Genomic DNA, 18,980 nt, shown 5'->3' on the forward strand with positions numbered 1-18,980 from the left:
TTATTATTATATATCACTTTATTACTTATTTTTATAAAAGTGTAACAATAATTTTATAAATACAATTAAATATTTTGTAAATTATTTTCTTATTATATAAAAAAATATTTTTTCATCTTCATTAAAAAAATTAATATTTAAAAAAAATTATATTAAATTTCACCATTTTTATTATTAAAGTACAACTATGCAACAATTTAAACAAATTGTTGGATTAGGTCACAAATATAAGCAACAATTATTATTTTGTTGCATATTTTTTTGTTATCTTTTGAGTTTGAAGCTTAATGTAACAAAAATGCAACATTAATACATTTTTATTGAAATGGACAAAATAAACTCATTTTATGCAACAATTTTCAAGTAACAAATTTAAATTGAGTTGCATTAGGGGTTTTATGGTATAGTGTCGATTGGTCATCAACTATTCTCTCCTCAATTGATGGGTCCTTAAATGTCGAGGTAGTACTAAAGATCTCTCCAGATATACTCAAAGTAAAAAACTCAGCAAATCATGATGGACACAAAGATAATCTTCATTGAAGAAATCACACCAAGTATCAAAGAAATGAAATTCTAAGAAGGGAGACGAGTGGACTAACCTCACAATTGACATCAACTCGATACTTTAACGCCCTAAAAAAATAAGAATCACACACACACATACACACACACACTCTCTCTCTCTACGATGATAAAATCCTTACTAATATCTTCAGAAAAATCAATGGAATAAATATTTTGAATGGAGTATGGAATGCTCTATTTATAGTGTCCGATGGGAAGACCAATCGCTGCCTTAGTCCAAACTCCCAAAGTTCAAAAGAAAACGACATCATCATTAAAGATGACGCATCTTGAATTCCAACAAACATGCTCCAAAGGCATTAAAGACACCTCTACAAATATCCACACACTTGCTTCCACGTATCCTCACATAGACAAACCAGTTCTCATCAAATGCTTCTCCCTCTCATGCCACTTGGTACGGGGAGAGACTTCCTGCTGTGACAACTAGATTTTACATCAAAGAATGCACAATACATGTTAGGTCAGTCCAAACACCATACCCACAACCAAAAGATTTCCATAAAGGGTCTAAAAGACCGAATCCATCTCATGATAGCGAATCGGGTCTAAGGGTATCATGGTCTTTCCACATCAATCCAAAGCTTATAAATACCAAGTATAGGCTTTATCTCTTTCTAGAATTCACTTTGTTATATCATTAATTTGATCATCAGAATGCATTTCATTCAGGAGACTCCCCGATGCAGAACGGAAGTGCTCATGCGACTATCCGAAAATAATATCGATACCACATCAATAGTAATTTCAGTAATAATTCTTTCAAAATGCTTATACATATTAAGATACCTAATAATTATGCTAAAAATTTGTATAATTGCACCAAGCATAAGTGTGCAATGGTTATAATGAGGACATGAGACTTTGGGTAGCCATCTCTAGCTAAGCATAAATAATTTATATAAATATCAAACAAAAATTAAATATAAGAAGAAAGAAAAAAGAGTTTGGATCTAATCATGTGGTGGGTTTTGCAATTTATTATTTTACTAACTAGGATATTATATATAACTAATTAATCACGGTTAAATAATCGAAAGTAGATATGATGACAGCATTTTTTTAAAATATACTTAATTATGCAATTGCATTGTTTACCTAATTATTTTTATATATTATAGGTGTGATTTTTTTATCGTTAACATATCATTTTTAGAGATTAATTAGTTTAAATAAGGCATCTAAAGGGGCAATTCAAAAGTGATTATCTATAGAAAAATAAATTAAGGCAGTGATGATGGCATTGTAACTATAATATTAATAAAGGAAGCAGCTAGTCTGGAATACTTCAAGGTAGGGGCAATACAATACAATACCATACCATGTTAAGTAGTAGCTTTTTATTATTTTATTCATTCAATTTTTTGAAATTAAAATCAAAACGATGAATAGGTTAATCAAAATAAATAAATTAGGGTATTCATTTCAAAAACCGATTGTGAATTGAAAAAAAAAAATCGATTATGTAAATATATATAATTTTAACTATAAATATTTTAGTGAGTTGAATGTTTAAAGCTAAATATTTTTCAATGGAGGACCTGTTACTTTTCAAATTAGGCAATAATCCTAGTATGGTTTGGAGAGGTATTTGGAGTGACCTGAGTATCCTTAAACAATGAATGAGATGGAGGGTGGGAAATGGTGAAAGTATTAATTAAGAATGGGATGACCCATGGATTCCAAATTTAGATGATTTTTGTGTCAATTCCTTTGTTCTTCCTGGACTCATATGATTTGAGTGTGTGCAGACTTGATGGATGAAAGTGGGAGGGACTGTGATATGAATAAGTTACATGGGTATTTCAGTGATTCTGAAGTTTCTGCTATCTGTGATATTATATTGCCAATTACCTTCAAGGAAGATGTCATGATGTGGCATTGGTCCCCGAACGGGTTCTATAATGTTAGATCTGGGTATCTCACAGGAATGAATATGGCGAATAATGAAGTGGGTCATAAGGGATGGAAGAAATTGTGGAATCTGGAAATCCCGTCAAAATTAAAAATGTTTATATGGAGGGTATGCTCTAATTATTTGCCCACTCGGACTAGGCTAGTCCAACGAAGAGTCCCGGTATCACTTGAGTGCCCGGTTTGTGTGGAGGATGACGAGTATGACCGACATTTATTTACAGTGTGTTCTTTTGCATGTGATCTATGGAGAGTTGCTGGTTTAATGGTCTCTCATGTTGGAAGTTTTTCGTTCTCATAATGGTTATTGCAGGAGCTAGAAGCTTCACCATCGGAAAGATTAGTCAGAATCTGTTGTGGTTTAAAAGCCATATGGGAACATCGAAATAAAGTGCTTTGGCGAGAAGAATGGTGGCCAAAGGATATCAGCTGGCGTACTGTACTTGACGACACTAGGGACTAGAAAGCATTATCGTCTATGTGTAAGGGCACTAGGCCACCTGGAGCTGCTTCTTCATTTTCTGCAACTCTAGGAGCTGATTCAGTGGGTTTGGGAGGGACCGACGCTGGAAGAGCGACCATGAGGCGTTCTACTACTGCTGCGGTGCTGGACGAATCGAGCAATAGGGCGGATCATGAGAGGCTTGTTGGTACTGCGCTGTCTGATTCTGAGGGAGCTGTGAGGCCTGGAGCGGCCACTACGCATCGCATGCGGACCGTGATCGCCACGCCTTCGACTTGGAGTCCACCACCGGCTGGTTCAGTAAAATGCAACACAGATGGGGCGAGTTTGCGGGAGTCAGAAGCTGTGGATTGGGAGTAGTTGTAAGGGACGAGATGTGCCATTTTCTGTTTGGGAGCAGTTGCTTAATTAAAGCTGTAAAGGAACCAAAAATCATCGAAGCACTTGCGATTCGTACTAGTTTGAGTTGGCTTGCTGGCCAACATTTCATAAATGTTGTCTTTGAATCGGACGCCAAATTAGTTGTTGATGCGGTTAATTCTGACAGACAAGATAATTCGGAGTGCGGTTTGATTGTTCAAGATTGCAGTTATATCATCAACTCGCATTCTGGTTTTAATTTGTGTTTTATTCATCGTTTAGCGAATAGGGCCGCTCATGCTATAGCTAGGGGGGCTTATTTCAATGCTAACGATAGTATTTTCAGTGTATTGTCTATATAGCTAGCAGATGTTATTCGTGAGGACATTGGTTCTACTATCTAATAAAGTTGCAATTTTGGTTAAAAAAACTATCCATATATATAAATGTATATTTATTTTATTATTAAATTTTTCCTTAATGAACTTATTAAACAGATCATATGTAGAATCTAGTGTCTTATATATATAAAAGGCTATAAGAAAATAGTGAATAAACAGTCTGTGTGATAACGAATGCCTAATAAATTATGAGTAATAAAGTAGGTGTTATTGTCAAACCTTGGTATGAATGCATTCGTATTTTCCTACTAAAATATATATTGAATAAATAATCCACATAAAATCTATAATAAAAACAATTTAATAAATGTGAGAACAGAACAGAAACTTAAATTAAGGTTTTTCGTGGGGTAGAGTGAAAGCCAACTAAGATTCTAGATCATATATCATCCATTCCATAGTCAACTCCTCTTACTGACAAAAACTGCTTACCTTATTTTTCTGTATGTATTTTTTTTATAAGAGTTTTAATCTCTTGGGGAATCTTTTCCATTCACCTGGGTTTGGTTGACTTATTTCTGATTAATGTTTGCAATAGGTATTAGCGGTTTGCGGTTGCTGATAAATAGTAGAATAGAAAAAAATTATAAAAATAGAAAAAAATTATATATTGTTTTTTTTTCATAAAAATAACCGGCATGTGGTTACTAGGTAGCGCATAAATAGATACCATGTGTCGTTTTGACCATATATCTAAGTTGACTCATGCTCACGTGTTAGTTATAACGTTATTTTGATCCATTTTAACCATTGAAATCACTGAATTGATCTAATTGAAACAAAACTCAAAATTAAGTAATTATATTGAGACAAATTGAAACTGAGTGACTATTTTAAAATAACTATGTAAGTTCAGTGACCGATTGCGCATTTAACCCTAAAAAATTACTGATCTTAAAATGCAAGTAAAATAATAATTATTATTATGAAAATATGTTTGTGGGACCTAGGACAAGGAAAGGTCGAAAGGATGGAGGAGTTCCTTGTTAGTAGGTCAATATATTTGGTCAACTTAACTATCAAAATTCTTTTTTATTGTTTTGTTAGAAAACTTAACGGCATTATAACCACCTGCCAAACATCTGTTACATCTCCCTACTACTAGGTTGCTTGGTTACTTCTCGTTTTCCTTCCGAAAAATACAATTTTGTTGATATTGTTTTATTAATTCCAAATTTACTTTTCTAATATACATGGAGAAGTTAATATATATCCTTAAAAACAAATAAAAAATTAATTTTTAATTTTTTCAATTTGAAACAATATTTACATAAATAACAATAAATTGAGAAATTTTGGATCCAAATAATATAACTCGTGAAATGAAACTTTTATGAGTCTTGAAGCATAAGTTCTTACCTATTCTTCAATATAAGGAATGTTGATTACACCATAATAAACAGATGAAATTTTATACATTTTTTCTTTCAATTTATATTAAAATGATGTCATTTATAGATGAAAAAAAAAAACTAAATCAAACTCATATGGATTGAATTTATCTTTTATACTTCAAACAATCAAAGTTTGATTCCCGTTATTTAGACTCAAAATTACTAACTTTGAAAACATTAAAGACAAACCTTTTAAGATTTAAAGAGTAAACGAAAATAATAAAAATGTTTTCAAATACCAAAAATTTGAAATTAGTTACTTCCTATTATTATTATTATTATTATTATTATTATGGTAAACAATTTATTAATCCTCTCATTTTTAGCCAACACATTATTTAGTTTTCCTATTTTCTAAAAATATTATAAAGTTTATATCATTTTTTTTGAAACCAAGTTTATATCATTTTTCAGAGTTAATTGTTTAATCATTTTGTTTATTTTATTTTTAAATTCTTTTACTATTATATTCAATATAAACAAAAAGATGGAAAATAACATAATAATATGATCATTTTATAACGTAATATGATTATTCTGAAACTAAAATATATTTGATTAAAATTCTAAAAAAACGATAAAAGAATCAAATAATTAACAGTAACAAAAAAAGATATAAACTTTATAATATATTTTTTAAAATATATACTAAAAATTTTGGACTAATAAATTATTTACCTCCAACAACGTGCCTTTTGGTCAAGGGCAATAATTATTTAATTATTTGTGAATTTCATTTACCGAGTAATATTTTAAGTGATGGCAAATACTAATATATGTACAATTTGTTACCAAAATAAGTATCATCAATTATTGCTGGACTGGAAAGCCCCTAACTCCAAAATTTGCAGTTACTAATTAATTAATGAGCCAAATCAGTACTATCATTTTGATTTTATAAATAAAAATGGAAATAGGAAATTTCAGTTTGTGTTTCCAAAGTGGGCTTACATCAATTTCTAAATTTAGTTACATTTCAAAAATATCATTTTCATAATTAATTTTACAACAAATTTAATCCAATTAAGCAACATAATAATGTCAATTAGGGGTATTATTATTTGTGGAAATTTAATTAATCACAGGCAAATTAGACATCCCACTTGCTGACACAACTTGGGGTTTTCATTATCTCTATAACAAGTGGAATTTATCCTCTACATCAAGCTTTCTTCTTTTTAGATGTGATCCCTAATTCGGATTATATCTATATCAATAGGTTTTTAGGTACATCTTATCTATTAGAAAGGGATTTCATATCATAAATTAAACTAAAACAAAAAAATTTCGTTTTATATGCTTACTAATTCACCCATTCCTTTTATTTAGGCCTAATACATCACCAGTTACCTGAACTTATCCATAATAATAGATTGGCTCCTTAAACTTTGCAAATGTCTTACCAGCTCTTTAAACTTGCTTATTTCGTATCAGCAGCTCCCTAAACTTGTCCATAAAAATCTATTAGCTCCCTGAACTTTGCAAATGTCTCACCAGTTCCCTAAACTTGTTTATTCTGTAACAACTAAATACAAAAATTATAATACTAACTCGGATTAAAAGTGCAAAAATACCCCTAATGTTTTGGATCAGGAGTAATTTTACCTCTAACGTCTAAAATGGTGCAATTTTACCCCTAACGTTAGTAGCCAAGAGTAAATTTGTAAATATGGTGGATTTTTTGAATTTTTTTGTCCAATTCGTACAAAAGTCAGTATATTTTTTTTTTATTTTTTTTCACATCCCAACATATGTTTGTGATTTGTTACTGATAAAATAACGTACGTGTGAAGTGTAGATGACAAAATTCATGACCGAGAAGACAGTTTGATGAATTATTTCTCAAATTAACACAATTTATCAATGTTAATTGCTCTTGGCTTCCAAAGTTAGGGGTAAAATTGCATCATTTTAGACGTTAGGAGTAAAATTACTTCTGACCCAAAATATTAAAGGTATTTTTGCACCTTAACCCGAGTTAGTATTATATTTTTTTGTATTTAGTTGTCACAGAATAAGCAAGTTAGGGAGTTGGTGAGACACTTGCAAAGTTCAGGGAGCTAATCTACTATTATGGACAAGTTCAGGGAGCTGGTGATGTAGTAAGCCTTTTATTTATTGAAAAGCAGATATAATATTTTTTTTTAGGGAACTGGTGAGACACTTACAAAGTTCAGGGAGCCAATCTACTATTATGGACAAGTTCAGGGAGCTGGTGATATAGTAAGCTTTTTATTTATTGAAAAGCAGATATAATATTTTTTTTTAAGGAAAAAGAAGATATCATTCTTAAAAACAAAATACAATGGAAATCAAATCTCAGATAAATACAAGCTAAAGTTATTATAAGATTTATACAAAGAATAAAAAACCCACGGATATAAATAAAAGTTATAAAAGAAACACCTAAAACAAAAATAAAAAACTATAAAATCGGCAACAAAATAGTTACAATCCATATAGGACTTTCCAGACAGTATTCTAAAAATCGGTCCAAGTGGAGAATTTTAGAATGTTGTCTTCATTTTTTCAAGTGGCACGGTATAAATCAGTTTATCGATTTTTAGCCGTCTGGACGGATCTAAGCGGGTCCAGATGACCATTTTAAAAAAATTAATTCTTGAATCTTATATCAGTTTTTTAATTTTAAATGAAATATTAAATAATAAAAGACTAAAAGAAAAACCAAAAACTAAAACTATCCAATGCTATTTTTAAGGATATTAATGTAAATTTTTTAAGGACATTTTTATTTCGTAGACTTCTTGTGTGCTTTGAGAGGTAGCTTAAACATCTACAGTAAAACCTCTATATAGGAATAACCTCTATTTTGTTATAAAAAAACTCGGTCCCAACTTGGTTACCTCTATTACCAAACTCTATTTAGTAATAACCTCCCAATTGTTATACAAATAGTCCGATCCCAAATGTATTCCTATATAGAGGTTTTACTATATTTATAGGTTTAAAAGGATAATTTTTCATTATTTTATAGTTGCATTAGGATAAGGTGATAATTTGCACCACAAATTCTAATTACCAAAGATTAGGTTTGATTAAATGTTATGCAGGGATAAGGGTATTTGGATCTTTACCAAAATGCCTTTAATCTTACCTTATCTAAATTCGGTCTTAACTTAATTACAATATAATTTTATCCGATCCGTTTAAGTTACAAGTGGATAGCAATTCTAACCGGACTATAATTCTAACATTTCTCACTTGCACGTAACAAAACATATTCATTACCTTATTTAATTCAAATTTGCAAATAGTTTATACGACCAACATACTATCGAGAGCTCTAGTGATATACACTCATAGTATATATATAGCCTCTCGATTAACATGTATTTAAAAGTTGTATGCCTTATCCTAAATTCCATAACATATGTACTGTAATCCTTTTGATCTCTACAATTTTGTATCATCATAATTACATGCTTATGCATAATTACCTGGATAGTGAAAATAGAAATTTGAAGATGTGAACACATAGTAACATTCCGTCCTTACAATATTCCTTCTATCATAATGTAACTCATTTGTCTAGTCGGTCCCTTCCAAACCCCCTTATCTCCGCCATTAAGCGCACATTAGATTGCCCAAGACACTTGCATAAGGAACATTTCTTATATTTTTATTGTCTTATTAGGACAAATTTTTTTTTGATAAGGGTCATACTCTTGCCCATTGAGCTACTTATGGGTTTGCAAGTTTGCATATTAAACCCCTCGATCTTGTTGATGTATATCTCTTGAGATAATGCTATTATTTCATTTGAACGACTTCTTAAAATTTTAACTCTAAGAATATAATCAATTTCACCCATGTCTTTCATTTCAAATCTTGATGTTAACTAAGACTTAATTTGGTTCACGTATCCAATGTCATTTCCATTTATAAAAATATCATCAACACATGACAAATCTACTTCTAGAACTATTTTTTATAGACACAATGGTCATTTTCAATCATATTGAAGCTATGTATATTATCTCATTATGAAATTGAATATACTATTATCTAGAAGACTACTCAAGACCATAAAATAATCTTTTTAATTTTCAAACCTTCTATTCCTTATTTCGTTCATCAAAACATTCTATGAACCTTTCATTTATTGGTTAGCTAGATAAAAGATAAATACCTTTTAAACAATCCAATTACATTAAATGTGAACAAATATAACAAATAAACACCTATCCTCAAATGGATTTTATCTAGGACATCTATACCAATAAAACTATCACAAGGCGAATCAGATGATCTTTGCCTCAATGTTAGTGAACAAAAATAATTAAACTTAAACGATTTAAAGGTAATAATGATATTTTACACATATACGTTAAATAAAAGGGATGCATATAAGTTAACGAATGTTATCCTTACAATACAGTGAGATTTATTCTATATGTCAGTCGATTTTTTTTAAGAGATCCTCTCTTTCAATTAAACTTTTCTAAATATCTAAACAATTTGAGACGGTTAATCATTAAGGTAAACCTTGATAAGTGATTTTAGGAGACTTTTTATTTATGGGTAAGTTATTTACAATTTAAATGTACAAAGTAATTAAGACCAAATTAAATTACATGAACTAAAAAGAAAGAAAATAAAAAAAAAACAAATAGAAAATCCAAGAAATTAATGGAAGCCACGTTGTCCGTCCCTGCCAAGTGCCAGCCTCACTTCACACTTATCACTGGAGCAGAGGACAAAGAAGTCATTAACTCAAAAATCAAGGGCATATCAGTCATTTCAAAGATACTAACACTGTAGAAACAATGATTTTCCAATGGAGGAATGGCTTGCAGAGTTGGCAATGTCTCTCTCTACCTCCATCGTCTTCTGTTGTGAGCTCATCATGCCTTTCTCACATTAGCTCCTAAAAACAAACTCTTTCCCTCTTTTCTCTTTCGGCAGTTAAGCTGCTTCAATCTTTCTACCTACTCTCCACGCCATTTTCTCCCTCTTCCTATCATTCCTTCATTCATTCATTTCATTCAATTTTATTGATTATTGCTCTGCTTCACGGCTCTTTCTTTTATGGTATATATCCCTGTCTTCTTCTTCTTCTTCTTGCTGGAAACGGAGAAAGGAAAAAAATGCCTCTTGTGAGGTTTGAAGTCAGGAATGAGTACAGTCTGGGTCAGCCTCAGCTCTATAAAGAAACTAACCGTGAAGATCCTAAGGCTGTGCTGGATGGCGTCGCCGTTGCCGGTCTCGTTGGGATCTTGCGTCAATTAGGCGATCTCGCTGAGTATGTTTTCTTCTTCTTCTTCTTCTACTGTATTTGATTAATTGAAGTGATTTGAATTTTGATGATGAATTGAGTTCCATGGATTGCTCGATTAAAGAAGGTAATGTTTATACAACTTAATTGAAAAAGTTGGTTTCTACTTCTATTCATGATATTTGAAGGAAGAATATAGCTTTTGTTTTGTTTTTTTTTCATTCTTAGAATTTTCAGTTGTTGCTGAGGAAAATGGAGGGAGCAAAGTAAAATAGAAGTGTCTTCTTTACATTTTATATTCACTTAATCAATAGTACTATACGAGTGATTACTGAGAGAAAATGTTGCTAGCTATATGTTAACTGTGATCTTTCCGTGCTTAAGTACATCCCAGCTGAGTGTAACAATACAATTTCGTACTTCTTGTAAGTATTTGTTGATTAAGTAGTGGGATCTGTTTTTTAGTAGGTCATCAATCAACCATGCATTACCGCTATGGTAGAGCAAGTATGATCATGAAATGAACTGTAGTTGCTGCCTTGGTTTACTGAGCTTACAAACCTGTAACTCTTATTCGCCAATTTACTAGTTGGTTGCTCTTTGAAACTTCGGTAAGGGTTTTATCATGTCTTTGTTCATGGCGTTGGAGTTTGGACTTTTCCTAGTTTAGAGACTTGCATATAATCTAAATCAAAACTTTAGAGCTTGATGAGATACCTAACTAGATAGTGTCACAAACAGTAGCTGTGCTGATATCTAAGCTTCTTCTGTATATTTGCATATTTTGGTTGAACATGAATTAGGCCATACATGGGCTTGGGAGTATCATGACCTTGGTCTGGATCTGGATATAAAATGTCATTGAAAATATTTGGCTGATTAGAGGTTCAGGTGATAATCTTGAAGGAAAATGTCTGCTTAATCTAAAATTTCACCTAAAAAATTAAATCTACCTTTTGGAGTGCTATTTCTTCTTCCAAAGAGTTGCTTGAACAAGGTGAATGATAATTTTGGAGAACAGGGTGAAAATGATTGTTTTGCAATTTACAAATACTCTGTTCCTTATGAGATATGGATTTTTCTTTCTTTGTTTTTTTTAAAAAAAAAGAAAAGAAAAAAAAAAAGAACTCAAACTTCTCTACCAGTCTCTTGCACATTTTCATGAACAAAGATGGTAAGTCCATAAAGTTGCATTTTGTCTTTTAGCGTTTTCTTTTTTGGTTCAAATTTTTTAATTTTTATTTAAATAGTTATTACATAGGAATTAACCTCTCCATGTTCACATGTGCTTACCATATAATATAGAATGTAAATAATCAATGGAACATGATATTATATTTGTTTTTTTCCATATCTTTTGGATAATAATTTTAATAGCAAATGCAGTTGGAGCATATTTAATGTTTTTCTAGTTGTGATGGTTGTCTCGGAGGGTAATTTTACTAACATAGTATACTTGACATGCTTGTAGATTTGCAGGAGAAGTTTTTCATGGGTTACAGGAGCAAGTAATGTCGACAGCTTCTAGAAGTCATAAATTGTTGGTTCGTGTGCAAAACATTGAAGCTGCACTACCTTCCCTAGAGAAGGCAGTACTGGCCCAAACCAGTCACATACACTTTGCCTACACTGCTGGTATGGCTATCGTAACCTCACTGGAAAGCAATACTATACTAAAACGTGTTTTATAGATTCTTCTGATTTGTTTTGCATTATAAGTAGCCAGATCCTCTGATTTTGTTGTTTAAGTTTGAGTGTATGCTCATGTTGACTGTTCCTTATGTAACTTTGCAGAAGCTATCACAAATCGATAATTTAGTGGCAGCTGATTGTATAGATAAGCACTTTCATTTCATATATGCTTATAGAGGAATCCCATGCTACATAAATCCATATTTGAAAGTTAAATATTTATCAATACAAGTTCCTGATACATGGCTATCTGGAACTAGTAATGAACTGTAGAATGAACAAATAATCAAATGTGAAGTAGCATAAGTAATTAGTTCCCTGATAAAGGAGGGACAAGACATATACTGCCATTTCTTGCAAAAGAAGAATGAATTTTTTCTTCTTCTTATGGATTGGTTTACTTTTTTTTACACCTTCTACATGTAAATTCCGTTTCTACATCAGTAAATCTTTTTTCTTTTCATTAAGAAAAGAAAATGTCCATATTTGGTTTCAGTGTAAATCCTATTTGTTGCCCCTCAGCTTCTCAACTTGCCAATTTTCAAATGAAATGCTTTTTTGCAATAACCTACCTAGTTTGATTTTTTGAATTACAAAGTGACTTGAAAGTGAGTTGAATCTGGGTCAAGTAGATTTATGTTGCTGATTGATGAGCTTCTACAATCTTCTTGTTGGTAAATTAATGATTCAAGCTTCTTTTAGAAATTTATTAGGTGCCATTGTCATATGTCAATTTTCCATTAGTTTTATATTGATCCTCTGGTTATTCAACTCTTTATAAAAGCAGTTTCTTCGCAGGTTCTGAATGGCGAGCTCGCATTCAAAATGGACAGAACCATTTCATCTATAATGACTTGCCTCGATTCATTATGGACTCCTATGAAGAATGTCGTGATCCTCCCCGCCTAAACTTACTTGACAAGTATGATCATTTTCCCCAATTTCTTGCCATGAATGAATGGCTAACACAACTGAATTGGAAGCTTAATTTTTAATCGTAGATCCAATCTCATGTTGATTTTCCATTCAGATTTGATACTGGTGGGCCAGGATCTTGTTTGAAGAGATATTCAGATCCAACGTTCTTCAGAAGAGCATCAGGCAACTTCAGCGAACCAGATGCTGAGAAAGTACCAAAAGAAAAGAAGGCTCGGAAAAACAAGGTACATCTTGTAGCTGCAAAATTTTCAACCACCATAAGTAGCATTTTTAACTTGTCAGATTCTATTTCCATTTACTGGTGAATATATTATTATAATTTATAAATTAGTTTGGTTATGTTTATAATTACTTAGTTGATTAGACAAAAATAGCTCCTAATTGATGCTGGCGATTTGATTGTCATCTGAAAATTTTGACAGAAGAAAAAATCATCACAGAGGAATGTAGACTTCCTGCATTCTGCATCAATGCCAAATCAAAGTGGCAGGTACTGTACATGGTTGAAGTATGTTTTGCTTTGTTCAATTTGATGATATTGACATGTGTATTAAATCTGACTACAGAATGGAGTTTACTACTCCAATTGTTAATGGACGTACATCTTCTCATACAACCTCTACAAGTGACATAGCAGTAAAATCTGATGTGGGATATCGTTCAAGTTCTTTTGACTCAAGAACTGGGTCAGGTTATGTTGAATCTACTTTCCATATAAATTCCCCTGTTCAACCTGAAGAACGGGAATCTAAGGAATTCTCTTCAAGTTTCATGCATCATAACAATGTGGTTGACTCAGTTTTATCTAATGAACAACCCAGCACTGCAACTGATGATTTTCCTCAGAATTCTTCACCAGAGCAAAATGCTGCGCCTGGTTCATCTTGTGATACATGGGATGAAAAGGCAGAAATAGTGCTGCCAAAGGGTCTAAATTGTGATGGAAGTGAAGTTCCAGAGATGGTAATCACAGATTCTGATCTAGGTATTCAGGATGACATTACAAACGTTGAAAATCCTGATCAGAGGGATTTGGAATTTGATTTTGAAAATATGCATAAATCAAGCACCGGAAGGTGTATTCAGGATGACGTTACAAACGTTGAAAATCCTGATCATATGGATTTGGAATTTGATTTTGAAAATATGCATAAATCAAGCACCGGTATTCCTGATTGTGACGAAGTTGAAAGTGAAACAGACAATTTTATGGATGCTCTTAACACCATAGAATCAGAATCTGAAAATGACCTGGATTTCCAAACAAAGCATGAATTGGAGCAATTTTCTGCCAATGTTGATGATGAACAAGTAGAAGATGAAATAAGCACGGGCACAGAACTCGTTTCAGATGATCATCCCTCAAGACATGAATTACATATTCTGCCTGAGATTTCTGTAGACAGCAAAATGGCATGTGACTTGCCTGACATGCCCTCGGAAATCTTTGTTCATGAGCATAACTCTCCTATTTCTGAAGAAGTTTCTATTTCAGACAATTTGCCAGGCATTCAAAGTTCTACAAATCCATATGATTTCGACGGTTCAAAAATAGAATCTCTTAACAGTCAACCTTCCTCCGCTGGTTTTACAGTCATTGGAAGTTCTACTACCCTGGATGCTCCTGCTAGTGCAAAAGTAGAATCAATTATCAATGAACCTTCATCCTCTGGTCTTGGAATTTTAAATGTAGAGGATCACAACTCTATAAGCAGTTCCTTCAAGTATGACAATTCCCAGGCTGAATTATCTAGCGTTTATCCAGTCTCTTTCTGGACTAATGGGGGTCTATTAGGACTTGAACCATCAAAGCCTCCTGACTTTTCTGTATCAAAGACAGCAAGTCAGGATCCTTTGGCAAGAAGTACAGTTGAAGCACCAGGTCCTCCAAATGATACTTATGTACGAAGCTACAATGGAGAGGGAGGGAGGCCTGGATGCGTGGAAAGCATTCCAAGTTCATGTTATGAGGGTGAAGATGCTGAAGTTGATAAGTTTGGTGATTTTCAGCATAGTAATAGAGTTAGTGATGTGAACGGTGGCCTGAGTAAGACCAGTGTAGAAAAACCAATGCCACTTGATGTAGATGTGGAAGCTGCATCAGTTGAAAGTAGTTGGGAAAACGATGAAAACGCATCCCAAATGTTTGGACTTAGTCATAGGTTACTTATAAATGGTTTTCGTAGGAAGATGTCACTTGTCCCCAATGGTAAAACTGAGGAGGCTAGAAGAAGTGCGTTAGAGCAGAGTGGCATTGCACACCAAGTGACTCCAGAGAAAGTATTTAATGAGACTTTTGGACTTAAATCCTCTTTTGATTCGCTTACTTCTTCACCACCACTAGATCATATGAAAATATCTTTCCACCCCATTGATGGTTTTGAGGCTTCAAAACTGAATCTGAAATTTCCTGATGGGAACCATAGTAATGGAATCGTTAGAGATATGTTCCCATCATTTCAATTGGTACCTGAGGCTGGTATTTCAGTTCAAGATGCAGGATCTGATTCTGATGATGATACCTTCTGCAGATCATCTCCTTATATATCAGATGATTGTCTAAGTCATCGTTCTGATTCGGATTCTGAGCAATGGGAGTCTGGTGAATCTCCTGAAAACAAGGACCATGAGCTCTATGATGCTTTGTGCAGAAAAACGTCTGAAAGCGTTTCACACTCTCAACAGGCTGGGGAAATGACCAATGGTGGCATTCTTCACGTAAACTCAGCACTAAAAAGTATATATACTGAGAATGGTGCAGATCCATCTCTGTCTTCTAGTTTACTAGATCTTCCGAGTTTTGATTCTGTGAATCCTGCAATACAGGGAAAATCACAGAATTATTTTGATCAAGAGAATCTCATGGATTTTCAGTGTCCTAAGGAATCAAAGCCATCACCACCACTTCCTCCTCCAGTACAATGGCAGGTTACGAAATCCACCTCTTATGTGGAAGAAGACAAACAAAACACGATATCCGAAACTCAAAAAAGAGCTGCTGATCCAAATCATCCTGGATCTACAGTATGCCAGCAACCTAAACCAGCCACTGCCTATTATCAACAAGTAAATGAGGAGGCGATTGCATTTAGATTGAAGGGCAAGGTATATACACTTTAATATAATTAAATGACAGGCTATCTTCAACTTATTTGATCTTATACATGTTGGCAAAATGGGAGTCATAAACATCTTTTTGTTTTTTGGCAGCAGGACCAATGGAAGCTAAACGTGCAGAAAGAAGCTAATCTGCCTACAAATGACAAAGGGGTGGATGAAAAGGACGATTTCTTAAATCAAATTAGAACGAAAGTGAGTGTTTCGGGTTTGTTGTATTACTTCTGTAAATTGTGAAACTTTATCGAGCATGAACTAGTCCTTTAGCAGTTGTGTTGATGTCAAGCAAATAAGTTATGGAGCTTTTGTTTAGTTAACTTGTCCTTCATTTCTTTTTTTTGTTCCAGTCATTCACTTTGAGACGTACTGTGACAGCAAAGGCTAACTTCTCTTCAGGTCCTAGTGCAAATAACAAAGTCACTGCAATTTTGGAGAAAGCAAACGCAATTCGACAGGTTATCAATTTTCCTAATGCATTATTCTTATATATATTATGTTGTTATTTATGGTTTTGAGTATAAAATGTAACTAACGTTTGAGAAAACATTTGATCAGGCTGTTGGGAGTGATGATGGGGAAGATGAAGATTCATGGAGTGACACTTGATGTGTTTTGGAAATTTTGAGAAGCAAATCCACATGTAATTTTCGCTTAGTAGGGGGTTAGGCTGTATCATATATATGTGAATAATTCCTTATGTTATATGAGTAATTAATTTGTAGGAGTGATAATTTTCATCTATGAGATAAGGGGCTTATAAGTTATTTATGCAACGACGCCTGGGCATAATGCTTTTTTGTTCTTCGTCTGGGAAGTTATTTTGAGGCTCATCATTCAATTCTAGTCCACACAAAGATTGAAAATTCTTTAGCTATGTAGTTTATAACTGTGAAAACAGGACATTCTGGGGATGTTGACTTCATTTCATTATTTTGCAAGTTTTCTTATTTTGCAAAAGCAACAAAAATTTATCAATTCAACATCATAGATCACCAAAACACACACTCCAAGTACTCCCATTGCAAGCACTTCCTACAATGTATCTTGTACGAAATAGCAAGCTACCTTTCTTTTGCCACATGATTTTGCTTTGGAAGACATGCTATTGGAGAATTTGCATCATCGAACCAGAGTTATTATCATTATTTATTTGACAAAAAAGAGGTTTTTATCTCTACCTTACTCATGATAAGGAAGCCGACTACACGATAGAATCCTCAATCGTAACCCTTGATCGTTTGGCCTAAGAGGCTCTGATATTATGTTATGGAACCATTTTAATTTTTAACTAAAAACTCAAGCTGATAGTTAATGTCTACACATATATCTTATATTAATTTCTGACAACTTAGGTATGGAGGAGCTAGTAGGACTTAAGCACCTATGTTGGAAAATATCGAAAATTTCATAGAAACTATCTATGGTGCTTTATTTTATTTTATTTATGTAAAAACACTCAAAAAAAAAAAAAAAAAAAGAATTTAACATTTATAAATAATGGGAGACCACCATGAACACCCACCGTCACTGACCTTAATCTTTGGAAAACCAGTCTAGTTGAGATTGTCAATATGTAATTTATGATATCAAACGAGCATGATGTCCATAACATTTCAATGGTTCTTTTCCTTCTGATGCCAAATCGTTAATAATAACAGCTTAATTTTGAAAAGAAATAAAATACGTTATGATGAACTTCTTTTTATTTTTTTTATTGTATTATTTTCTTTAATGAAATGAATGTAGACATTTATTAAAAGATACTGCTAAAAAAACTAAAAGAGGCGCTTTTAACTAAAGAATCCTGCAAAAGGGACATCTATATTATATATAATTACGGAAGCAGAGAGAAATGAGAAGAAGTGTTTTAGAGGTCTTTTTGATGAGTTGTCAACGTAGTAAAAAATCAGATTAAAAATATTTAATTAATTAAAAATAACAAATTTATATTTATAATATATTAAATAATAACTAGCCTATTAATTAAAATAATAAAAGAAAGCAAGAGTTACGGGAAGATGAAAAAACACAAAGCAAAGGAAATCCAAAAGTCACAAATAAACTTCTATATAAAGCATGATAGATAGTATTCCACCATTATATTCATTGGTCACGATAGATAGTATTATATTTCTGAAGGTAAATATTCGATTTTTTTCATATATTGTAGTTATTTTGTTCTCAATTATGTTATTTTATTTTTATTAAACAATAGTTGTTATAGTTTCATCTTTCAGATTCATTTCTGTTGTTACACAGGTTCTATACCTCTCGCTATCTTATCCATGTTTTCTTTTTTATTTGTCTTTTTTTCCAAACTGATAGATTCAATTGAAGAAATCCGACAGAAATAGAAGATGCATGCACAGCTAAAACCGGAAAACACAAAAGTGTCAAAAATTACAAGAAATTCTTATGTTTCTCAAGGTAATTATTCGATTTTTTTTCATATGTTGTAGTTATTTTTGTTCTCAATTGTGTTGTTATTTTCTTTTTATTAAACAATAGTTGTTATAGTTTCATTTTTCAGAGATGAAATTCCATTTCTGTGGTTACCCAGGTTTCATACCTCTCGCTACCTTATCCATGTTTTCTTTTTTATTTGTCTTTTTTTTTTCAAAATGACTAAAATAAAGATTTTATAAATTTGTATTCTTTTTTAGTATATGTTGTTAGGTGTTATCGTTTCAATTGCTAACTCTTAACTAAAATTTAGATTTTCGGCTTTATATGAACTCAATTTTGGCTTTCTCAATTGTGTTGTTGTTTTATTTTTATTAAACAATTGTTGTTATAGTTTCATCTTTCAGAGATGAAATTCCATTTCTGTCATTATCCAGATTCTATACTTGCTACCTTATCCATGTTTTCTTTTT

General features: G+C 32.4%; 1 protein-coding gene across 4 annotated transcripts; it reads left to right on the forward strand.

Annotated features, from left to right (window-relative positions):
- Positions 1–9,913: 9,913 nt before the first annotated feature.
- LOC136232442 (protein SCAR3) lies at positions 9,914–16,868 on the forward strand. 4 transcript variants are annotated; one of them, XM_066021618.1, is made up of 9 exons: positions 9,914–10,383; positions 11,828–11,991; positions 12,847–12,970; positions 13,079–13,211; positions 13,410–13,477; positions 13,554–16,092; positions 16,198–16,299; positions 16,501–16,559; positions 16,660–16,868. In XM_066021618.1, exons 1-9 carry the CDS (start codon positions 10,229–10,231, stop codon positions 16,727–16,729), a joined length of 3,414 nt encoding a protein of 1,137 aa, XP_065877690.1. In that variant the 5' UTR covers positions 9,914–10,228; the 3' UTR covers positions 16,730–16,868. The 4 variants fall into 4 exon arrangements, with proteins under 4 accessions (XP_065877690.1, XP_065877691.1, XP_065877688.1 ...); XM_066021619.1 differs by having other exon boundaries at positions 16,201–16,299; XM_066021616.1 differs by having other exon boundaries at positions 9,915–10,383; positions 16,452–16,559.
- Positions 16,869–18,980: the final 2,112 nt, after the last annotated feature.

Source organism: Euphorbia lathyris, chromosome 6 (genome assembly GCF_963576675.1).
Source record: "Euphorbia lathyris chromosome 6, ddEupLath1.1, whole genome shotgun sequence".
NCBI classification, from domain to species: domain Eukaryota; kingdom Viridiplantae; phylum Streptophyta; class Magnoliopsida; order Malpighiales; family Euphorbiaceae; genus Euphorbia; species Euphorbia lathyris.